The sequence below is a fragment of the Copadichromis virginalis genome, linkage group LG14 (genome assembly GCF_057382275.1).
Source record: "Copadichromis virginalis isolate Kocher_CV1m ecotype Utaka linkage group LG14, C_Virginalis_male_GT1.1, whole genome shotgun sequence".
NCBI classification, from domain to species: Eukaryota; Metazoa; Chordata; class Actinopteri; order Cichliformes; family Cichlidae; genus Copadichromis; species Copadichromis virginalis.
In genome coordinates this window covers 41580905-41606324 of record NC_140631.1, presented here as the reverse complement: position 1 = coordinate 41606324, position 25420 = coordinate 41580905, and the positions used below count along the sequence as shown (strand labels likewise).

Genomic DNA, 25420 nt, shown 5'->3' with positions numbered 1-25420 from the left:
TTCACCTGAGATATGTCAATGTTGGACATTTAGTTGCAAATCTTCATGAAGACACATCAAACTGGGAGACATTGTCTTTATGTTTATGTTTATGTGTGTGTGAATGGGTGGATGACTGGATATGTAAAGCGCTTTGGGGTCCTTAGGGACTAGTAAAAGCGCTATATAAATACAGGCCATTTACCATTTACCATTTACCATTTATGTTCTCCACAAAATATCAGATATCAGGGGCTTCATTCATTCATGGTGTGGAGGGAAGCTACGACCGAGGCATAGTTTTATTTTTGTGTGTGTGATTCTGAAAATGGAAGACATCAAATAAAAAACACTGACATGAATAATGATGGTGAAAGGAAAAGACTTTTATACCAAAAAACAGAAATAAAATAACCACAGTTCACAGCGTGACAAAGTGCAGGATGCATTCTCTCATTACAATACTGATTGTTCAGGTTAGAGATAAATAGCGTAGCATATTTTAGTAAGAAAAATATACAATGAGAGCTGATTTTTTGTTGAAATATCAAATATAAAGTGGAAAATAAAGAAAGTGCACAGTAATTAACAAACAAATAACAGGTTACTCAATGCTGATATCTAAAACCTGCAGTGCATGAAGCATGAATCCATACTTGGTTTTTCTTGTGTTGTTTAGCAGGTACGATAACTCCTCTATGCAGATGACACCCAGCTTTACCTCTCTGCTGGTGTCTGTGCAAAAACTCCTCAACGTCACAACTATCCAAGCGATGTCACATGTGTGCACGCACAAATCACACAGGTAACCGTACCCACCAGTCTTTAAGAAAATGTGGGTGTTCCCTGACTGGTTCCTGGAGGTTGCTGTTACTGGGTGAAACTGGTTGTACCAAAGACCTTGGATGCTAACAGATTGCTGTAGCTGCACCTACGTTGGATGAAAGTGTCCGATTTGTCTGAAAACACTGTCAACTACTGAGCGGTAATGAAATCACTTGTTGCCATGTTTGCCTTCAAAGTAAAAGTTGTACTTTTTGAGTGGATTTCAGTTCTAAGGCAGAACTTTGTCTTTGAAGGCAAACTATTCATTTCCGGTTTGTGTCGCACTTTAAGTTTTACGACTGTCTGGTGGTTATTTAGTGGGTATTTTCAGATAAGTCAGTATCTTTCATACACACTACAGGTGATTGTGTAGTGACCTGCTCATTAGGCAGGTGTTGTGCTCTTTGTAACCAATTAAAATGACGACTACATTCAGCTACAGAGGACATACAGATATATAAATGGAAATGCTCCCCGTCTGTGGCACATGTGATGTGTTAGCATCCATTGTATGGATTTGAATAAATTTTGTATAGATGGTCATGGCCCCCCCCCCCCTCCCCGAGGATGACTCTTACCCACTTTGTTATCCTGACACCTCTCCACGAGTCCCACCAACAGGTGACCTTTGGTTTTTAACAGATATGTAGAAAAAAACGATAGAACCCATATGAACCTAACACTGAATGCTAACATGATACAGATATAGGACTTGATTTTAATCCACCTCTATAGTCTATTAGTGTGTTAACTGTGTGTTACGATTTGATTAACATGTGTTTAAGGCTATTTTGTGCATGTTTGCACAAAACACTGTAAAGTAAAACCAGACCTCTTTTATAAAGCACCAGTTTAGAAAACACAAAAGTTTTTAACTCTGGACAAACAAAAAAAATGAAATACATAAATGTGATAATGACACATGTGATAATGAGTGGATACTGTAGATGATGAAATGGCAGCTAATATCAAAGTTAAAATAAAATGAGTGAAATTGAAAACCTGTAAAACAAACACTTCTATCGAAGCATCTGCATCGTCCTCCTCCCGCTCTTGAGGGCGACCAGCTTTAACGGCATCGTGACTTCAGCTCCAGGACTGACAACACAGACTTCCTGTTGTAATGAACACTGCAGCCTCTAGGGGCGCTTTCAGCATTTTAACTAACGAACTAACCCTTTAAAAATGTTAGTCTGAAGCTCGTTTTTAGCCATGCTAGCAGCTTTGCAGTAAGGACGGTAACATCCACGCTTGAACGTTGATGTTCAATGAACCACTTCAAACAATCACGGTTTCCACAAAGATGAACTCCTTTCCCCAAAGCACGATTAATTGGTCCTTCGAGAGCCGGAGCCCTGGAGTCGACATTCACCGAGGGGAGAAGAGACACGCTGAAAGACTGACGTCAGTCAGGAAGTTCCTGTAGTAAAGTCCCGAGATGCTAAGCAACGCCAAGTAAGTTGGAGAGTGACTCTATAATCGCAACTGGGTTTGTCTCCCGAAGCTGGGTTTGTGTCCCGCAACTGGGTTTGTGTCCCGAGAAATCGCCCTGGGTTTGTGTCCCGAGTGTCCCTTCATTGGGTTTTGTCGCGCGACTGGGTTAGGGTCCCGAAAGATTGGGTCGGTGTCCCGAGTGTAACGGTGAGAGTTCGAAGTAGGCCTAATTTGTGTTGTTGTTGTTGTCATATGCGTTTGTGTGAATGCTGCGGAGCAGGTGTGGTCTGTGACACGGTTGTTGTTGTTATCATAGGTTCCCGAGCAAGTAAGACTGCATCACAGGGAGACAACGCATTCATGCAAGAATTCACTCCCAGCGGCGCGAGATATTCATATTCTAATACAAAACTGTGATTTTGAGGGTAAATTGGTTGCTGTAAAATGTTTAGATTCAAGTCTTAGAAATTTTCAGAAAAAAAAACCCGCCTTGAAGAGTGTGTGGAGAAGGCCAGCCCACATCAGCAGCAGTTAAGATATGCTCTGGTGAATGGCTTTCCCCCACCCCTTGCTGACACAAAATGCTTAGATTATTCTTTGGCTTGCCCTGATCAACAACAGCCTGTGCTCCAGACCTTAGATTTAATTGAGGTGGATAGTTGTTAAAAGTAATCTGCATTAAGCTTGTGGTTGCTCAAATTCAGTACAATGACATATGAGATGAAGTAAAATAGGTAAATATTTAAACTAATGATGTGCATAGAGGCACTTGACCTGTGTGAAAGACTGTCGTCTTATTATGAGCCATTGTTGAGATGTAGAGCACACCTGTGAAAACAACTAATATGCTGAACCCTGTATGAAACATCTAAAAGTACATGATGGAGAAGCTGAATTGAATATGAAAGTGCACGTCTTTGCCACTGTGGGGCAAAGCACGCAACCACTGTGTGAGGTTGCGTTGTGGTCTCTTCTGAGCTGATGAGCAAGCTACACATTATCAGATCGAGAGCTGGCTGAGAACTCATCAAAGAGAGGGAAACAGAACTATGATAACTGTGATAACTGGAGTGTGCAGCGTTTCTGTGAGTTCAGCTTCTTCTTTCAGATGTGCAGCAGTTTTTCTGCATCTTGACTCGTGTGTAGAGCGTTCATAGCATCAGCATCATGATTCTATGAAAAGCACATGAACCAGAAGCTATGGTGGTGATGACAGCAGTTTCCTATGAACATCACCTAATGCTGTGCCACTGCACTGTGCATATGATGACACTCTGAAGACTGCTGGGATCATAACAGCAGTAAGATAACTGGACCCAGCACCCTTTCCACAGAGGGGTTTTTCTGCAGAGCGTGGACAGTGGAGGAGTCATAAGTACCCCCCTCGCAGGACGAAGGCCTGAAGTGAGGTGATGGGGGTTGGTAGAGGCCATAAAACTAGAGTGCTGAAGAGGTCTGCAGCTTTCATGATAGCTGAGACCCATGTTGACAAACAACAAAACCAACTGGTATGTTTGAATGCTTATTCTACTCTGGTCCTATGGACAGTGATGGAAACAACTGGAAGAGACATTCATGACGCCCTGCAGAACTCAAACCACTCTGCATAGATGATGGGTGATCACAGCAAAGCTGGGATGTTTTTGAAAATGTTACTTTCTTATTTTAACTATTAAATTAACAATTCATTTGTTTGCTCGTAGGATGCAGTTTGCCATTGGATGAGATCAATGAGGAATGGGATAACTGCTAATACATTTGTCAAACTGTGTACGGTTACAGTAATTTAGGGTGATTGACATATGCTGTGTATAAAAATGTTTGCATTGAAACTGTCAAACATGAGGTGATCATAACTTTTCTAGCATAAAGGTCAAAAAGGGGGGAATGTTAGGTTTTGTATTGTTGATTGTCATTTATGCTTAGAAATATCTACTTATATATGCTTAGAGTTTTATAATTAGTTGTAGATTGGTAGAGGTTTGAGCCTTAATAGTCTGCAAACTTTGTGTGCACACCTACATCCTGGGAGCATGGGAGAGGTCGTACCTTGTCTTATTGTTTCATGGTAGGATAAACGTGGCTGTATCTGTTTTAGGCTAAGTGCCTTTTGTTTAGATGAACTGCTGGACTTCCAGACCAGCAGGTTTAGGGAAGTTATTTATGGGGTCACACACACACACACACACACACACACACACACACACACACACACACACACACACACACACACGGTACTCTTTGTTTGTATGTAGACGTCATATGTTAATGAACCTATGCATATTCATGTAACCTCAATAAAAGAGCAGTGTTACGGGGGAGCGGACGAGAGCAACTGGGGTCAAGCGAAGGAACGGCGTTTGTCCGGTTCTCTCCCGTGCACGAGAAACATGAAGAACTTTGTCTACTTCGTGTCTTGCTTGCTGTGTAATTATATTGTCTTCAACGTTCCAGCGAATAGGTTCAAGCTACAAACCTGTCAGGGAGATTTACATTTTCCTTTTTAAATATCTGCACAGCTGTTAGATGATTAGTGTGAAATATGGCTCGCACATACATGGACGTCTGTCCTCTGAGCTGCACGTGCTGGGCTCGACCTGCACCGACGGTGTCGAGCAGCCAATCCTCTGTTCTCAGCTAGATGTAAGAAGTTATTCCGTTTTTTTCTACCTTACGTTTTTGTAAAATTCATAGTTCATTCCAACCGTATTTTTTAACCGTTTTTAAATTACTTGAACTATTTTGTTCCATTTGGGAGGTTTTGGTTATTGTGCAGCCTGTTGGTCAATGATTATATAGTTCATAGAAATAAACTTGACTACTGTACTCACATGGTGTTCTATGTCAACCACAGTCAAGAGTAAACTGTTATATTTAAGCACCAAGAGCTACGCAGCTATGTTTAGGCATAAAGAACTTGGTCGGCTTCAGCAAATATTGTGGTTTTGGGTTAAAAATGCGACGGCCACATTTAAAACTGAAACTTTGTCCAAAACAAGTCACACTATGACATCGCGTGTCGTTGCTCAGAGGCCAAAGGAAACCGTGCGGGTATCTGTAAGTGGTTTTGGCCAAACATCACCTGAAGAGGAAACAAGGTGGAGCACAGTCTCATTAACCCAGGACGCTGAAACGTGCCATTTGTTCATAATGCGACACTGATAAAAACATTAGCTTGTTGATGGGAAATGTTTTCTGGTGTAAATACTGACAGAGCTGCTAGCATGGCTGTGGACTTTTTCATATCCTTAAAGGGAAAATGAAACTTTGTTCCATAAAATGAATAAATCTGAGTCAGTCCTGGTCAAAAGCATGACTCTCATTCAGAGAAACCACGAGCCTTCCCCAGGCTGAGCTCCATCAGCTGTAACTGTTCTCAGAGAGCTGCTGCTACGCTGCAGAATTCAGGACTTTCTGCGGGTCTTTGACGGTGTTGCTGATCAGCCCCGTTTGGGAGTTTGTACTGTTCTGACTGTGAAGCCTCATCAGCGCCACCTCCTTACTGCTCTCTTCTTCGTCCTCCCCTCGGCTGCTAACCCTCCTCACGGGCAACTCCACCCTCAGCCTCTTCCAGAAGCGTGACGACAGCTCTCTGGACTTGTCCCCCTGCCATCGGACCAGCGCCAGAGCCACCCGGGCCCGCCTCAGCTCCCTGACCCAGCCCTTCCTCCGGACCGGCTTGTACTGGACCAGGATCACCCGCAGGTGCCCAGCTAGCGCCATAGTGTCAATGCCGGCCTTAAGCTCCAGCAGAGCCTGGGAGCCCTGCGAGGCGTAGCCGGGACTGACGACCACCAGGAGGCGCCTGCTGCGAGCCACGAAACTCAGAGTCTCATCTGTGATGGCTGCAGGGAGAGAGGGATAATGAAGGATGGACGGATGAAAGGATGGATGGATGACGTGTGTTTTGGTTCACCTGTTCAGTGTGTGTGTGTGGTGTGTGTGACAGCACACGTGAGTACTCACTCCCGCCTGGCAGGCTGTCTCGGTCGAAGATGCACACCGAGTACCCGAGCTCGTTCTCCAGGACTCTGCGCAGCGTCAACAGAACAAACTGCTCCTCCTCACTGTTCCTCGCATACGAAATGTACACGTCGAACTCCTTATCATCTGAACACACGCACACGCACACACACACGCACACACACTCCATTACAGAGGGGAAACTTCTGAGCTTCAGTCGTCAGGAAGTCAGGACGTAAATGTCACCCACACATGTCGAGTCAGCGAGATAAAAGTGAGTGGAAACTGATCTGATAAAGCGCCTCCTCCTCCTCCTTCTTCTTCTTCATTCTCTACAAAACTAAACTGAACAGTCTCACTCAAGGTTTTGGACTTTTCAAATATGCTGCATGTTTCAGTGAATCGCTGCTCTCCACATCTGTTCCCATTTTTCCACATGACATGAAAACGTCCCTGCACACACACACTGCTCAGACGTCCTGTGTGACATTTCTGGTATGCACAAGTTTCATTTGCAGATAAGATACAATCTTTTTCTACCACGACATGTGAAAACTGTCAAATTTTGCCTCCGATCGAGATAAAGCGAGGGGATTTTTCTGTGAGAAGCTGACCGAGTGTCCTCGAACGCAAACATGTAGCTCTGGAGTGATTTTAGGGTCACAAACGTTCTCCTTTAATAAACTAAATGCTGCAAGCGCAGCCAGGCAGCGCGACTCGTAGAGAAGAAATTTAGTGTCAGGGCATAAAAAGTGAAGTGAGACTGCAGATATTTCAGTTACCTGGCCAAAAACAAGGCTGTAGCTTTATTACCTCGTGTTTTACACCCCGAATATGCAGAATCATAATCGCACAAAAAGGCGATAAAAACGGTGCGTCTGAGGGTTTATCTGACTGCGGGTCATAAAGGGAACGGGCGAGCAGGTGGAGGGAGCTGGGGGCGGGGTCTCACCTGTGTGCCGCTCGTCTGTGCCAAACCAGGAGCGATAGAGCAGCAGCAGCTCCAGCCAGAAGACGTGATAAACCACGAAGAGGATCAGCATGAGGAGCAGAGTGACGCCGAGGCCGCAGCCCAGCTCCACGGTGGGCAGCGACACTGCAACACAAACACACCTGAGGCCTCAGTGACGGCTAAGCCACGCCCCCACGGACAGAAAACAACACAGGGCAGGGGGTCTTCATCATTTCATTGTAACAAACCTGTAAGAAATGGAACGACATCTGTGCTTTTGATGCTTTCTATCTAACGCTGCTCGAGCTCAAGAGCGCCCCCTGTGGGAGTCCACAGTGGGAGTTCTACATTACGCTGGACGTTATCTATGGTTTTGTCATCGACACCTTGGTCTACTAAAGACGTCACAGGTGTTGGGTGGGGATCACCCAGGACCATAATTCCCAAATCGAACTTCCTGTTTGTTCCCTGAGACCTGAAGCTCATCTGGAAAGTGTTTACTGAGCTTGAGTTTCAGATGCATGACGAGCCTTTAATGTGAAACATCCACACGGCGTGAGCAGCGCTTCCTCACCTTCCTCCTCCAGCTGAGCTCTGCGGGTATCGAAGCCTCGCTCGTTCTTCACGGAGCAGTAAAACTCTCGCTTCAGGTCTTTGGACTGGAAGTCCTGGATCACGAGGATGTTCTCGATAGTCAGGTCCCTGAAGTGGTCTCTCACCACCCTCAAAGCACAAAAAGAAGTGACATTTCAAAATAAAAGCACGCTTTCTGCAGGAATTTACTCTCCGCTGCTTTCGTCTGATAGTTCGAGTTGTTTTAAATATGCTGTGCTGCTGATGTCTCGCAGCCTAGTATATATATCAATAAAGTAGTGTTTCAAGTTTGTTACATTTAAACAGCTCCTTTCACATTATAAGCACTGAGGCTACAGACACACTTTACACATTTTATCTTGTTTTTGTAAAACACTCTTTGAGTTGAACTTTAATTCACTATTTTGAGCTTTTTACTGAAAGGTTTGGAGTTAATTCCAACGGTGCAAAAATAGGAGACGCTGATGAAAGTGAAGGAGGCGTCATTTAAAATGAAAAACCCAAATAAAAGCAAAAACCTTAGCAGTGGTCAGCGCTCTTATCATCAAGTTTATTTGAAGATGTGACTTTATAACAAGCGCCCGTGCAGAGCGGCCGCTGGCGCACGCGCTCTGTTCGCACCTGTTAATTTGTGTGAATCGATCAGGAAGTTTGTCCAGCGTCTTCCCATCAACTGTCCACCAGATCTCCCGCCACGGTTTGTCCAGGACGAACGGAAGCTGACCTCTGCACACCAGACGCACCTCGGTGCCTGAAGAGACAGAAGGATATTCATTTCAGTGCAGGATGAAGGTAAAGTGTTTCCTGCTGCAGGCGTGGATGTTCACGTTAAACAGTTCACTCCACTCGTGGATCTGCATGATGCCATAGAGTGGGAATATCCTAATGTGGTCGTTTTGAACTGCGACTCGCGCAAAGCTGCACGTGGAGCTGGAAATGAGCGGCACACGTCCAACTTGGTGACGGACATGACTCAAAGTGATTTTAGTGTATTCTCTGGATTCATTTCTGTTGAATATTTGCGGTTCATTAAACGATCCGTGCAGAACACATGTTCCCGAGCGTGTTTTTATATCTCGATGTTTCTTTGCTGCACAGCTTCATAAATGCAGTAATTCGGTCTAATTAACGACCCGTTCAAACTTTTTGGAGTCGCAGTGTTTGCAGCTTTGGAAAACGCAGCTGCAGTTTCATGACTTTATTTTCCTTTCACAGACAATGACGCTGATATTGAAGTCTTAAACTGCTGCTGATGACGGCGCTGCGGCAGTCGTTTCCTTCAGACATTTATCAGCCTGCTGGCTGCAGTCCTGCTCGCCTCCATCGGCACCGACTCACACTGTGTGTGCATGTCGCGTGCGTTGATGGAGCGTGTGCACGCCGTTAGCAGCTCGTTCTGTTTTATGAGACGTTCTCCCGCAGCTTCCACTAATTCTGAGCGGACGATTAACTTTGTGAATGTCGAGTCTCAGAGAGCCAGTTTGAAAGAAGCTGCTGGCAGACGAAGTGCCGCCCGTCACGTCCTCAGAGTCCAGCTGCAGGTGGAAGAACTTCCTCCACAGAGCCACACGACTCTTCCATCAACTGCTGATGTTGTCCATGCACATCTGGACAAATCAGCCTGGTTAGATTCACCCCTGTCCCCGTCCTCTGTGTTAATGAGAGACGTGGCGTCTGTGCAGACCTTTGTGTTCATCAGTGTGAGCAGGACTGAAGGCTGCTGTAGATCAACCTCATTACACTCAAAATGTTCTTAATGGGTTCAAAGATATCTGTGCAGCACGTTTTATTCAAGCAGGATTTATGTTCCTGCTGTGAAGAAGTCACAGGACAGCCAATCACATCAAGTTATTTATTTAACATGTGAGCTCTGTTGGTTTTGGTTTTTCTGTTCTTTCAATTTTTTATTCGTCTGCACGTTTTCCATTTTGACCAATCGTTTCTGATCAATAACAAATTAACACTATCGCTCCGTCAACAGCGACCTCCGGCTGTCATCTGCACCGATCAATGCGTCTGCTGCCTCGCATACAAACAGGGTCTCCACAATACACGACTGCAGCAGCTCAGGGTGAACGACGACACAAAGAAAACCCTTAAAAACTTGATTTTTCCTTCCGGTCCTCATCATGACACATTCCAGCCAACAGACATTTTCTCTCGTTCAGGGTCTGCCCCGGGGTCTCCTCCACACTGTTCCCAAAGGAACGGGCACTCCAGCCTGTTCCTGATGGGAACCTGGTCTCAGACTGAGAGGTGCTGAAGCTGGAGGTCATCGCTCCGCAGAGCCAGAAAGACCATGAGGCCACTGAACCCACAGCCCACCAGGACTCTGAATTAGTGCCAGCAATATGAACCAAACAATGGGCCCCAAGGTAAAGCCCAAGGCACGTTTGACCGGCATCTCCAAGTCACGGCAGGGACGGTCAAATGCTCATGAAGTTTATGCAAATCTTTAAATCTACACATAGGAGCGTTTAGCACGTCCTCGAGGCCTCTGAGCTGTAAAGCTGCAGTACAAACAGGAGAAACGTGCAAAGACAAAGATGACTGAACAGCGCTCGGGGGGTTTGTTCACGTACCTGTTTTGACTGTGAAAATCTGGTCATGTGTGGGGTTCATGATGCTGGGCTCTTTGGGCAGCGAGAGGGGCACTGAGAGTAAATGAGAGCACCGGTTACCTGCACAGTTACTGCCTGTAATCTCTGTATGCGAGTTACCAGAAACGGTGTCTCACAGATGGCCGTGACGTTGATGCTCCTGGTGAAGTTGAGTGTTTGGTTCCTCCTCTGGTACTGGACTCTGCAGTAATATAAACCCTGATAGTGTTCCATCATGAGGTGAACCTGCAGACTGTTTCCTTTCTGCTCCCTGTCGCTGTCCCAGAACGGATACCAGTCGCACACCTGAGAACGGCGAGATTCACACACTTTAGTTTCATCCAGCCCATCCAGACCCGATCTGCAGACGATATCCTGCAGCTCCGCTCGGCTTTACAGCGTGTTTCAGTTCAGCTGTTTGCTTTACTGACTCGTTGACAGAAGGATTAATGAACAGAGCTGCCACGTTTAAGAGAGGAAAAGCACGAATACCACACTGAACATATTCTGTTAATTGAAAGAAGAAGTAAAACTGTTATTGCAGAAACACAGGCATCCCATCGTACGAGGAAGAGAAAAAAAACATTTGTGAGAGAAAAAAGATTAATCAGCTATAACGGTGCTGATACGTCTGTGGTTTACTCAGTCATTAGTATCACAAGGTGTATAACGAAACCAGGGAGACTTCTTTACAAAACACATTCATTTCTAGTTAAACATAAAGTACTTCATTGAAGGGATTCCATAAGGCTCAATATTGGTCCCACTGCTATTTTCAAAATATGGAAAATGACTTTATACAAAGTTAGTTGAATTCTAATAAATATGTTTCTATATCATTAATATGTCATCATTTCACCTCTGCCCCTGAAACAGTGCCTTGATTTTCTTTAAAATAATATATAATAAGTGAAGAAATGTTCTATCGTAGAAAAACATCAACATCAGTCAGAGTAACTAAAGAAAGGTAAAGATAATGTACAGCCATTAGAAAAGTTGCTGACTGGAAATAAAACAGAGCAGCCCAGTAACCATGATTCAAGAGAGCGCCAACATACAGCGACCAGAACAAACCAATAAATCCGTTACACTGAAGGCTGATTGGAGATGAACTCAAACGACAGATCGTGTCAGAAGGTGGACGTCGTCCAGCTGCGGCGACTTCGCTTGGTTAAGTCGCTACTCGCAGAACAGACATCGATATGTTTGGTATTTGATTCAGTTTTGAGTTTGTGTTGGGGCCCAATGTTGTGTTCAAAACAATAAAAATGTTTTTATTTGCAGAAACATTAAAGATATACTCGATTACTTTTGATCTACTGACATTTAAGAAAATGTCAATTCAATAAAGAACCGAGTGTCTAAAAGGATTTTAATTTGGTGTCATACAGAGAAAGCACTCAGAGGCTGAAGGACCAGGCTTTATGTCAGAGACAGCATGATTTTAATGTGATTCTGAGTATCTGAATGCAACAGAATCAAAGACTGCAGATAAAACAGGACAGAGGTTAACAGCAGTGCTGAAAACTTACCGGGTGCGCCACAAAGTACCATTGGACCTTTGGTGCGCTCTCTGACATCTTGGTGGCGTCCTGCAGGTCTGGACAGTCTAACGTCTTCCCCTCCTGTAAAGGGATCAAGTCCTCAATCGGTGCCACGGCAACCGGAAGCGCACACTTAACAACGTCGTCCGGCCGCAACACTTTGAGGCGGATGGCGATCTTACTGCAGGAGGACTTGTTACTGCAAGTCAGAGACGGGAGATGTCAGCAAGCAGGAACCCATCCAGAGCATCTGCACATTTCAGCTCCGGCCAAACATTCAGATTTTTATTGGGGGGGGGGGGGGGGGGGGGGGGGGCAGTATGGAGATTATGTAGGGAAGTGAGGAGAGTGAATGACACACAGGAAACAGTCTGGGGTGGACTCCAACCCAGGCGCCAGCTCAGGAAGGCGCACGATGCTCACGCCTTTCCCACGATGCTGCATCAGCTCTTCTAAAAGTTTCGGGGAACTGACGGCATTCAGAAGCGGCGTTCAGCCGAAACATGACAAAGTGGAGCAGAGCAAACCACAAACCCACAGGACGCGAACACAGGCTGTGATTTTGGGTCATCGCTGGTCTCGGCATCATCAGCACAACAGAAAGAAGCTGGTTGACTCTCTGCTTCATCTCTAAAACTATTGAGCCTCTTATGTTATCACAGGGTTGTGATTCAGATCAAAGATTCTAAACATCACCAACAAACTGATTATTATCTTATCATATGAACAGTCGTGCGCACGCTAGCCCAGCTGTGCTGTTTTATTCTCGAAACCAAACGTCAGGAACTTACAGGCTACAAATACGTGAACTCAGAGGCTCGTGAGAACTTGAGTTTTGACCTCTGAAACATGTGGATGCTATTCCTGCATCTGTGTCTGCACGGCTTTGTGCATGTGCCAAATAATTCTCTGAAGCCGGTAAGACAGAGGAAACAGGAAGTGACCTGACCACACAGGAACGCAGAACTAGATCACCTTGTTCTTTGAGGTCTGCTGCAGTATTGGTACTGAAAGCAGCTCTGGCAGCACTCGTACCACAGACGGCAGCAGCCTCATGACGGACGGACCGGCAGTGAAGTAAACGACGACATCAGAAGAAATACGTTTGTGTTTGTAGCAAATATGAAAATTAAAATACAGACGTCGGTTTTTTGTCTTCATTAGTCACAAAATAACTGATGTGAGCTTAACTGGTTGTGGCTCAGACAACTTACAGGCAGAGCTGTAATGCCTGTCTGGCTGGGCCTGATCTCCATGAAATGTGTGCTGTGCGTATGTGTGTGCATTCATGTCTTTGTGGGGACCAAAAATTGGAAGTTCAGTGTACTTGTGGGGACCAACGTTTGAAGGCATGTCTGAGACTCAAAATGTGGTTTTAGTGTCAGGGTTACAGTCGGGTTATGTCAATTAAAAGTCCCCACAAGATATGAATCCCCGACGTGTGTGTGTGTGTGTGTGTGTGTGTGTGAGAGAGTCTTATTCATGTGCTGAGATAATCTGCCCAGTTCAGATTTATTACGGCCGACTCCTCCAAGTCCCCAAAAACGTTCAGATGGAGCTGAAGGAAACCCCGCCCGTCCTCAGTGACTCGTCCGCTAACACGGCGAGCTGTTTGCTCGCCGTGTTAGCGGACGAGTGTACGCCGTGTGCAGAGTGCAGCGGGTTCGAGCCCTCCTCTCTCTCTCCTGTCTGTCTAATAAAAATTCCACGAACAATCATCTTTAAAAACAAAGCGTGACTGTTGTGCACGGCCGTCTAAGTTTTCATGTTTTTTTCAGTATCATTAGAAATGAATGAATCTTGTTTTGGACGCGCTCATGGGCTTATTATATTTTTATATTATTTTGTTTGTGTTTTCTAATAAATACAAAACACAATAGCGACGCAGAGACCAAACAACCAGAAACACAACAACATTATTATTGAAATAAAAAAAGGAAAAGCTTTATATAAAGGTAGTCAAAGCGTCCTCTGAGCGCCGGCTCATCGTTTAAAACGCTTCTTCATCGGTTTGTGTTTCAAGGTGCTCGATGAGCTCACCATCAGCCTGCTGCTGTTGCTCCATCTGATTAACGTGTGATCTCCACACCGTCCAAATGCTTCACGCTTAAAACTCTAACTCCTATAACTAGTTCACATTCTCATTCTTCTGGATTTCAGAATAAAAGACTTATTTATAAATATGTTTCCGTGCGTTGCATGGTCAGGTGACTCGTGAGGTCGAGTAACGCTGATCTGCTTCCTGTTCCCATCACTCGAAATGAATACGAGGCAAATTCAAACGTGAACACTTTTAGTAAAACGGGGCAGGTGACACTTTACTACATCACGGGATCATCACTTTGGCACAGATTGACCCTCGTAGACCGATCTCGCTCCATCGTCCCGAGGCTTGCCCGGACCCTCCTCATCCCCTCGGGACCTGATCCTGTTTGCTGACTGTTACTTGGAGGTTTGGAGCGAGTCCAGCTGACAGGACTTATCCGTCGAGCTGAGCGGCACATTTAAGATGCTCTCACAGCCACTTTGGAAGATTAAGTGTGGAGCGGCCAAGACGGAGGATCGAAGCTAAGAGACCGGCTTGTTGCATCTGACTGATCTACAGGCTGATGACCGGGCTGGACCGGCCGTGTTGGACCATCAGCCGGCTGGAGTCGCTAAAATCGAGGCCTATCCGCGAGACGAGTCTGAAGACTCTGTCAGAATTTATATTAATTGGAGAACAGAGAGGTCAGCTGCCCGCTCAGAGCTGTGGCTGCAGTGAAATTAAATATAATGTGGTCACTGAATGCTGTTGGAGATGGAGGCCCTCTGTCACCCCTCGCCTTACAGCGGCAGTGGAAGTGGGTGTGGCCAAGGCTGAATTGCTAATCATTTACACCTGAGGATAAAGGTGTGCCGGAGGCTGGCTCGGTGAAGCTGCTTCGTAGCACTTTTAAAGCAGTTTGAAATAAAAACAGCATTTCTGGTCGTAACAGAAGGATTACATACTGGTCGCAGTGTGGCTGGTATTGAACTCAGAGGGGGAAGGACCAGTATAAAACCAGTATTTGTAATAAAACCTCGAGGTTCTGACGCTCTGGGCCGTTGACAGGTGAAAACATTAAACAATAACAGGCTCTGAAGGTTAAAACATCCTGAGGAAACAAATTATGAACAGAAAAGAGGAGGTCGTGTTTAAAGAGGCTCAGTGAGGAACCAGGAATCCTCCACGTCCAGATGAACAGAATCAACCTTTTGGGATTTACTTACCTGGATGATTGAGCGTGCTCAAAGACAAATGTTTGATATATTTGCAACATGCGCTTCGGTTCAGACAAAAACTTTCCCAGCAGCCCCGGCGTCTTACCGCAGCATGCAGATGTACTGGCCGGTGTCGGCGGCGGCGGCTGGCTGCAGAAACAGTCTCTCTCTGTCTTTGCTGAGCCGCGAGCTGCAGAGCAGGATGACATCACCAATGAGTGAACGTAAATCAGACACGACTCAATTAGAACAACATTAGAACAAAGTCGGCGAGGCGGATCGAGCCGCCTCCCAAACACCATACGTCCTCTCTCGAAGGGAAATCGTTACAGCCCACTTCATCATTCAGCTCCTCTCAAAGTGTCTCAATTAGCCACAACCCCCCCCCCATCTGCTTTAAACTCAACCAGGCTCATCTGTAATCGATCACAAACACATTGGTTGTTTATTCCCTCTGTTATTCTCCAGACAACATAAAGTTTATATAGAAATAAACCTAAAACCTTGAACTGGAGCAGTGGAAACCTGCAGGGCAGAAAAAGTGAAGCCGGTTTTGGTCCTTTGGCTTCAGCTTCCTTCTAAACTTGGTCGATCGTGGCTCAAGAGTTGGGCGTTCGCCTTGTAATCGGAAGGTTGCCGGTTCGAGCCCTGGCTTGGACAGTCTCGGTCGTTGTGTCCTTGGGCAAGACACTTCACCCGTTGCCTACTGGTGGTGGTCAGAGGGCCCGGTGGCGCCAGTGTCCGGCAGCCTCGCCTCTGTCAGTGCGCCCCAGGGTGGCTGTGGCTACAACGTAGCTGCCATCACCAGTGTGTGAATGTGTGTGTGTGGATGGGTGGATGCTTGTGTATAGTGTAAAGCGCTTTGGGGTCCTTAGGACCAAGTAAAACCAAGTAAAAGCACTATACAAATACAGACCATTTAAACTTCCCCTGAAAATGACGCCGACGCGTTAATGGGGGTTACCTGTACGTGATTGGCTGCTCCAGGTCGTGGCCCTCGGGGAGGCGGTACCAGAAGAGGTTGTGCCCGGCGCTCTGGGTGGAGGTGTAGTTGTAGACGGAGGGATGAGAGAAAAGAGGACAGGAGAGCCAACCGACCTCGCCCTCCACTACAGAGACCGCCCCCTCGCTGGACTCGCCCCAGTCGTAGCACATGGGCTCTGAGAGGAACATTAAAGGAACAGTTCAACCAAAGCAAGTCCTCGGCGTGCAGATCACACCGAGAACGAGCCAAACATTCAACGGATGAACTTTTTTATCAGAAACTGATGAGTGAACAGGAAGAGGAGTTTGTGGGGGTTCTCCCTCTCTGGATCAGGATGCTGGTCTGGCTCTGATTTTTCTGTGCGAATTAAACAGCGCTTAGTGGATGTCATCGTTAACTGGCCTTGTTAAAGGACGCGTCCGCCTCATTAAAGGATTAAAGCGCAGAGGGCAGCTGCTGCACTGCTGAAATTAAACTGCTTGCAGCGGTTATTAAATTTGGTGCAGAAAGCTGCACAGAGCGAAGGACAAAGAGCCGTGCACGTGAACAGATGGAGGCACAGATTTCTGACCCCGACCTCCAGGCTCAGAATATCCCAGCGTCTAGCTGGGAAACACAGACATCAGCATCTGGCACACAGACAGGCTGTGGACATGCTGCCTCACATGTCCACAGCCAACTGAGACCTTTTTTACTTCTTTAAAGTTAGTGTGGGAACCAGATTATGCAACACAGAAAACATTTGTTGTGGCTTTTTAGCCTCTCGTATGTTTGGAAAGCTGAGGAGAGAGAACAGGGCCAACAGCCTCTGCATCAGCCCCACACGGAGCTCTCTGCAGCACAGAGCGGTGCAACAGTCACGCCTCGTTTCTTTATGTTGGGCAGGAAAATTGGAAATAGGTGCAGCGATTTATTGAAACTTGGAGAAACATACACAGAAATACGGCAAAAATATGTGACTGCCTTTATTTTTCTGCTTGACCTCTGAGCAGCTCTGTCGCCTCTGCACGATGGAAACATGCAACCTAAGCTAAGGCATGCAATAAAAACGGGCTTTATTCATGTCCTTACAAAAATAGACTGACTGTGCTGTGCCTGGATGGTGTGTGTGTGTGTGTGTGTGTGTGTGTGTGTGTGTGTGTGTGTGTGTGTCCCCTGTGATGAAATTTTTCCTGCTGCAGAAAGCAGATGTTCTGATGATGCAGATGTTAATAACAGATGTTAATAATATGAATAAAGCCAAACGGGCCTCACTCACAGTTTTACTGGGGCGCGGAAAATAATGTTTATTTTTATTTTTTGTAAATATGAAAACAACTTCATTAATATTTTATTTATATATTATTCTAGTAATCTGGAAAAATAATCTTCCAAAGTGTTTGACTGAATGTGGACACCCCACGCCCCCCTTTAGACTCAGCCCTGCCTGCTGAAGGTGATGAAGGTCTCGGGTTAAGCGAAACATCAAAACCATCTCTTTCTCTTAACCTGAGCTCGGTAACAGCTCCGCCTCTTTGCTCTCTGCCGAGTGTGTGTAGACCAATGGGTGCAGCGTGTTTAACTATGACATCATCATCTTAGTCACAGGCATGCTCTTTGATACGTTTCTACTGCGGGGCTGTTTTCAGGTGCAGATACGGGCGAAACGCTCACTGACGTCGCGAAGCTCAAAGCAAAAAATGAGCATCAGGGATTTTCTGTGATACTCTGTGAACTGGGCACTCCTACAGAAACAGACAGTAAAATATCATCAGCATAGAAATTACACGAACATCTGCTTAAGTTCCAGATTGCCGTCACTGTCTCTGCTTATCATACAAAGGTGGAACAGGAAAAAACAGGGTGAATTTTAGCCCAGCACAGACATCCCGCCGTGCTGAATGAGGTGTCAGTAAAGCCATTAGTGCTGTAGTAGTTATAGCTGATGTAATTCTCCTGCAGTGAGGATGAAACAGCTCTAACTGATGGCTGTAACTAAAAGAGAAAGTGCAAACCCTCATCCAGGATTTTTATCGTAAGCAGGACTTAAATTACCGATTGATCATCAAAATTAGCGCAGACCAATTTTCCCTCAATTGATTTAATTGAGCAGCGGTCTCAGCGCTGACCCGAGGCCAATCAGTCAGTCAGATTACAAAGCACGCAGCTTGCTCTACAAGCACCTCATCTATAATGACTGAATGACTTAAATGGAGGATAAAGATGATTGCTGTTCAACACAGCATGGGATAATAATAAGGACGACTATCATCCACCACGAGGAGCAGACTCTTGTAGAATGTGCGACCCCTAAACCCACCTAAGCACAGGAAATACCCTTAAAATCACATTTAAGACCCCCCCTCACAGTCTAAACTGAAACACACACTGAAACTGTCTGAAGGTGCAAAACATTATCAGGGATCAGTGGGACCTCTGTAACCATAGAAACCAGGTAACTCATGCATTATGAGACAAATCCAACAACAGAAACTGTTTCGATTTCGTGGCTCGTCCAGCGGCTCGTCTGGGGTCCCGAGCCTCAGTTTGAGAAACTGAAGTGCAGGTGGTTTCAGGATGGTGAACACCGAGCTCTGGATTAATGGAGGCTCTGTGCCCCTCCTGTACGGAGCTGGATCGAGTGTGCGTGTTGGTAATTGACCTGTCAGGTTCTCCCGGCCGGCGTATTAGTCTTTCTATTAAAACCTTCTCCAGCATCCGTCCACCTCTTCCCGTCCTCCTCCCTCGATATCCATCCATCCATCTACACTAACGCCTCCAGCCTGATCCTACCTCTCCACACACACATCACCCATCTGTCCGTAACAAGCTGCAGCGTTTAGCTTCAGTCCCAGCGATCTGTATGAGGATAATAGGACTACAGTGATGGCGTCGCTGTGTTTGTGATGCTTCGATAATCTGGTTGAAACAGTTTAACATTGATCTGCAACTCGTGTCACAATCGAGGTTTGACTTTAGTCCTTTTATTTAATTTTGCCGTTTTCAGACGTCAGAAATAGCTTTTATTAATGAACCAATCAGGGATGTTACACATCAGGTGACATCTACATATATCAGCATCGTCCAGGTGACGTTTATTTCTTCACATCCTGCTGATGGTTTTAGTTACTCTGGAGGTCTTTAAGCTACTATTACACCAAACATCTGAGCTTTTAATCATGGTTATCAGGAGTGCTTGTCAGGCCCTGTTTAGTCTCTATAAACAGATCTGCTGTGTGGGTGTGCAGGTCACCCTCAGCCGTGTGCGTGCGTCTGCAGCGTGAGCGTGGAGGGAAACTCGCGACCTTCAGGGTGAAAATTAAAATCACGTTGTTGTTTTTGAAACGGTTGATTTATGGCACGTTTGAAGAGAGCAGCTTTTCCGCCCGCAGCGTCCCCTCCCCTCCTCCTCACTTTACATCCACCCACCTCCTCTACACTGACCTCCCACTGCCCACCCCTGCCTCCCCGCCACCCTCCGACAGCGTTACAAATGAGGCTCCTCGCTCAGGAACCATCCATTCGCCGTCCCACGGGGCGAGAGCTCCGGCTTTTAATTAACCTCACTTCTGCAGAGTTGCATCGCAGAAACAAGAAAGATTTTCAGTTAAGCAGACCTGAGAGACTCTTAGAGGAAAACACGGCACTCGTTTTTGTCCCTCTCAGTTCCCTTCAGCGTAGAAAGAACTCGTCGGCCTGATGGATCCAAATCCACACTTCATCCTCACTCCTGTGCCTCTACATGAGAATCACCTGAAGCTTTTAAAACCAATGTGCATTCAGATTTTTAGGTTTTCTGCTTCGCTGCTGCCGAAAGACAAAAAATGCCAACAGACTCGAGTCACTGACTCGACCCCCCGAGGAGCTCCGATCTCATCCCGCCTGTCACAGCTGTCACCTACCTGTCGAAGCGCTGGACTGACTGGCAGCAGGGGAAGTCCCGCCCATCACGGCGAGGAGGAAGACGAGGACGGAGATGAAAGTTGCCCTGCAAAGACAAAGACTGTTAATGTTTATTTTTCAACAACCTTCAAAACAAACACAAACAACATGAAACTGCTTCAAACTTGACAAAGAAAATTTTTTTGAGTCATTCTTGTCATCATTTTTCCATAACTCCATCCATGACTTCAACTTTTTAAGTGAGTGAGAAAACCAAAGAAGGCGTTCACGTATGTGTGGTCTGAATATGTCTGAATGTCTTTATGAAATTATTTATTCCACAAAGACTCTTTTGTTACGTTGGGTTAGTGTAGCATCAGGGTTTAGAATTACAGTCCTCCGCACATGCAAGGTCTTCTCTTAATGACCTTGTAGTACCATATCACCCTATTAGAGCACTTCGCTCTCGCTCTGCAGGCCTACTTGTTGTTCCTAGAGTATTTAAAAGTAGAATGGGAGGCAGAGCCTTCAGTTTTCAGGCCCCTCTTCTGTGGAACCAGCTTCCAGTTTGGATTCAGGAGACAGACACTATCTCTACTTTCAAGATTAGGCTTCAAACTTTCCTTTTTGCTAAAGCATATAGTTAGGGCTGGACCAGGTGACCCTGAATCCTCCCTTAGTTATGCTGCAATAGACGTAGGCTGCCGGGGATTCCCATGATGCACTGGGTGTTTCTTCCTCACTATGTGTTAACAGACCTCTCTGCACTGAATCATACTTGTTATTAATCTCTGGCTCTAACTCTGTGCTGAAAAGGTCACTGCAGCTGACCTCCCAGCAGTCTACACACCTGTCTGCTGATTAACTTGCACACATGTGTAACTGACAGCTGTATCTGCTCACCTGACCAGCATCCAAAGGTGTGCAGATCGTGGAGGGATATCTGAATGATTCGAGAATGAGTTTGTTTTTTAATTCGCATCCGTTGCCGGGGAAACCTCCGACACACACCGGCTGTTTTACTGGACTACAGCACGAGTCCAGGCCGACCTACCCCACCTCTGTCTGTCTGTGCACGTCCATCTCCATAAATCTGCAGCAGAGTGAGCTGATTAATCCAGTCGTTATCTGAGATGAGATGGATGATGACCTCCACGTCTAAGGAACTGACTTCAAATGAAAACCAACTGGCATGGCAGCGAGAAATGAGAAATTGTATCTATTTTCATTTCATTTTATTGGTTTATTGTGGGAGTGTGTGTTTGCTCTGCAGCAGCGAGTCATGATTAATTTTTATGGATCAATATGTGCCACCTCCTCCTCCTCCTGCGTGCAGCGCGCTTCAGGACAGGAAAGAGGGTTAAAGGTCACATGCCTCCTTACATAGATGATAAATAAAAGCTAAAGATAGATTTGAAAAACGGAAATCAAATAAAAACTAGACTTCTGCCAAACAACAGGATCTGACTGAGTCAAACTCTAAACACAGGAAATGTCTTCAGCTTTAGTTGTTGTTAATCTGCTTAAATCTGCAGCCTCAGCGAGCCGTTACTATCAGACAGTACTCACATATATTCCTACTTTAACTATACAGCTGAGAAAGCCATGCTTTATCCTAATAATCTATAAAAAGCAGAGTAAAGATTACCCGGTTACTAACAGATAAAATAAAAAAGGAGGCACGGCTCGCAGGGACAGTAAAACTTGCAGCGCCTGAGATTTCACTCTTAAAGGAAGTCACGGTCCCCTGCCCGCACACCTCCACAGGGAGGCTGATGGATGTCTCTGAAAAACGAAACGACCCGAGCTGCAAGCAGGTAACTGCTCATGTCACGCTGTCTGAATAACAGACCGTCTTCATGGTCGCTTAGTAATCCAAACCCGTCGCACTGACAGGAAGAAGCTTTGCAGCTTGTTTGTCTTTCCTTCGTCCACCTGGAACAATTGGAGGAGACTCGGTCAGCTGATCGCAGGTGAGGCAGGTGAGACGTTAATGCGCTTAAATCTGGAAATCTGAAAAGTCACATGATCAACACGAGACGCTGATCACTGAAAACGGTTTTGGGCTGAAATACAGTTGTTGGCACTGAGCCTTCTCAGTTGCCATGGTAATGCATCATCTCTGAGGAGGATGGGCAGCGCATATTTATCCTGCAGCTACAATCCACTTTGCAACCCACCTGCACCCAAGCTCCTCCCTGTTATGGCATTCCTAACTACATGCTGTGACGCAAACAGAATCGTGACTCACGTCTTTATCTGCTTCATGCCTCTCATGAACAGAAACCAGCCTCCCAGTATGGAAACCATCACTTTCACTTCAGTTCCCATTAGTCTCATTAGTCTCATTAGTCGTGTGGTCTGGGAAAACATCCCAAAACTTCCAGTAAGACTTTGTTCTGTTCGACCAACACCTGAAAACCTACAAACGTTCATTCACCTGAGATGTGAGAGGCCACAGATCTCAGCTGTTCCTGTTTGACATTTTAATAACAAACGAACAGCCGAGCCACGGGAAAATGCACCACAGCAGAAAACGAGTAAGAAGGTGAAGAAAGATGGAGAGGCGCTGCAAGAGACAGACGGAGGGACATAAAGAGTCACGGTGGACAATCAGGCAGAACTAGTGGATCCCAGGAGGGACATACAGACCCAGAGCTGCTCACCAACGCCATCCATCACTCACACACACTCTCTCACTCACACACACACACACCTCCTGTGTGTGTTTGCACGAGCGAGCGATACGCTTCATCACAGGTACAGAGATATAACCCCCTCGAGCTTCGCCCCAGAGGATTCTGGGTACTAGATTGCCCATTTTTTAGAGACTGAGTGAGTTAAACAAACACACAAAACAAAACAGCAGCTTCCTCTGAGGAAATCTTCATCACTCCATCTGCACACTTCATTTACAGTTTACTCATCTGCTCGCTTTTATTTCTTTGTTGTTTTTCTTCATTTCTGGGGGGGGGGGGGGGGTGTTACTGCACTGCCTCATCAGTTCAGTGCTTAGATGTGATGATGATGATGATGATGATGAAGAGGCATGTGGGCTGCAGTTATGTTTCTGCTGATCACTGCAGACTCTGACCTGACTGACTATAATCGGATTATCGGGACCAGATCGATGGAGACTGTCCTCCAAACGTCAGACTGACATTTATAAAGTGTCCACTTCCAGCTGCCTTCACATCCGGACAGCTGTGAAACGAACTTCATTATTTTAAGAAGCTCTCTGTCCTTCACGTAAAATTCGGCCCTCATAACATATCAGAATTTGAACTTCCACTCACAGCAGCAGGACAAAGCGTAAATGATTTACTGGAGTTGTACATGTTTTTGAGCGCGGGCAGGTCGGGGCAGGGCACGCACGCCGAACCGAAGGACACATAAACATGATATCAGCTGACGCGCGTTTTCTGATAAAGAAAATCGATCCACGCAGGAATTGTGAGATTTTGAGAATGAAACTCGGCATGCAGGCGCACGGACACCAGCAGAGAGGCTCTGCGTCCGGACAGCCCGCTGCGGATCACCGGTGTGCGCGGTGGTACTCTCACTGACGGCGGCTCTCCGTCAGTGAGCCCGCAGAACCAACCCGAGCCTGGTAAAGCACAGCGGCGGGGTCCGTAGAGGAAACAGTACATTTAAAACCAGCAGGCGGTCACTTACATTGGCAGCAGGTCCTCCGGGGGTGAGAGGTGTGAGTCCGGTCGGGGCTGTCAGAACAGCTGACAGAACCAGGAGTGTCCGGGTCCAGTGTGAGGCGCCAGAGTCCTGCGGCTCACTCACTCCCTCACCCTCTGGGAGCAGCGGGGCTCTGGTGATTAACGGCCGCGTGTCAGGGCTCGATCTCGGCTGTAAATCTCCCACAGAGGCCCCGGTGCTCCGGGAACTCCTCCAAAGTGACGCTCGGAGCTGCTCCGGGTAATTAAGCAGCCGCGGTTAACATCACGTGCCGACTAATTAAAGGCGCGGGAGGGTAGAGCGAGTCTTCGAACAGCTGTGGACAGATGCTGACAGATGTTAACAGCTGGACTCGGTCCGCACAAACTTTAAAGAGTCTTAAAAGCGCGTAAAAGGCGCAGCGAGCGACGCAGTGTTTACGTGGAGGAAGTAAAAGTTCCGCGTATTCCGGTCCACGCTCCTCCTCCTCTCTCACTCTGTTGCGACATCGATGAGAGTTATTTCCCAATAACACACACACACACACACACACACACACACACACACACACACACACACACACAGAGCTCCGTGAAGGTGCCCCCCCCACCCCCTCCATTAACAGGTCTCTTGTTTGGTGTTAGGATGGATGATCGTTTCTGAAATAACGGCGCTTTATTCATTTCTATCTGTGATGCTTTTTTGAATTCGCTGCGTTTTTCTATTCATGTTTTTATTTCATTCACATTTTTATCAAGATTTGAAACTAGCAAAATATTTACTAGTTTTATTTAAGGAAATCGTCAGAAACTCCAGCTGGGAACCAACAGCAGTGCTGCTTCAGTCTGAAAATGTAATCTGATTACAATGGTTGGACTAAAAGTTGCAGCCTGGTGTGATGTCGCCCCCTGGTGGTGTCTGTCAGCAGTCTGAGCTTTGCAGGCTCACTGACGTTCAAATGTGGTGAAGTACATTTAAAATAAGAGAAAAATAAAACCTGATCAATCCCAATTTTCTGAATCTTTCACAATAAAAGCCTCTCACCCGTTGACTCGATGACGCCAGAGAAAACGCTACCCAGGTATTTCCCAATAAAATTCCCATGTTTCTTCACGGTAACCAACAGCTGTTTTAATTTTAATAGAGTGAGGATGAAAGATTTGATCTAAACTACTGAAATGTGTAAAACTGGTGGAAATTCAGTGGAAAGCTCTGCAGCCGTACTCTTCCTGAAGGCGTTAAAGGAAATTAAACTCATACAGCCCACCTTTACAGCACTGACATGGAGGACCAGCCAGTTCATTTTTGGATCAATAAATAATCAATAAAGGTGTGACTGATCAGAGCAGACTAAACCTGAAGTTTCTGATCCAGCTTCACCTTAAAATTCCTCCTACAGCTTCACAGTAAAAGCCTCCTTGTAATTTCACAGTAAAAGCCTATTAAACCCTATACAGCAAGTCACATAGATCAGGGGTCCCCAATCCCAGGCCTCGAGGGCCGGTGTCCTGCAGGTTTTAGATCTCACCCTGGTCAACACACCTGAATCACATGATTAGTTCATCATCAGGCCTCTGGAGAACTTCAGGACATGTTGAGGAGCTAATTTCGCCATTTAATTCAGCTGTGATGGATCAAGGACACATCTAAACCCTGCAGGGACACCGGCCCTCGTGGACTGGGACTGGGGACCCCCGACATAGATGTTTTACATTAAAAGTCTCCAAGCTGCTGCTTCACAATAAAAGCCTCTCATCTGTAGATGAGACAG

General features: G+C 46.1%; 1 protein-coding gene across 2 annotated transcripts; it reads right to left on the bottom strand.

Annotated features, from left to right (window-relative positions):
• Window positions 1-344: 344 nt before the first annotated feature.
• On the bottom strand, window positions 345-24270 carry il1rap (interleukin 1 receptor accessory protein). Of its 2 annotated transcripts, XM_085430967.1 has the most exons (12): window positions 23656-24270; window positions 20001-20086; window positions 16099-16294; window positions 15241-15324; window positions 11880-12090; window positions 10485-10653; window positions 10330-10401; window positions 8369-8498; window positions 7728-7876; window positions 7154-7297; window positions 6205-6348; window positions 345-6083 (listed from the first exon to the last, which is right to left on the bottom strand). In XM_085430967.1, coding segments are annotated over exons 1-12 (1842 nt in total). In that variant the 5' UTR covers window positions 23658-24270; the 3' UTR covers window positions 345-5628. The 2 variants fall into 2 exon arrangements, with proteins under 2 accessions (XP_085287093.1, XP_085287094.1); XM_085430968.1 differs by lacking the exon at window positions 23656-24270 and having other exon boundaries at window positions 20001-22956.
• Window positions 24271-25420: the final 1150 nt, after the last annotated feature.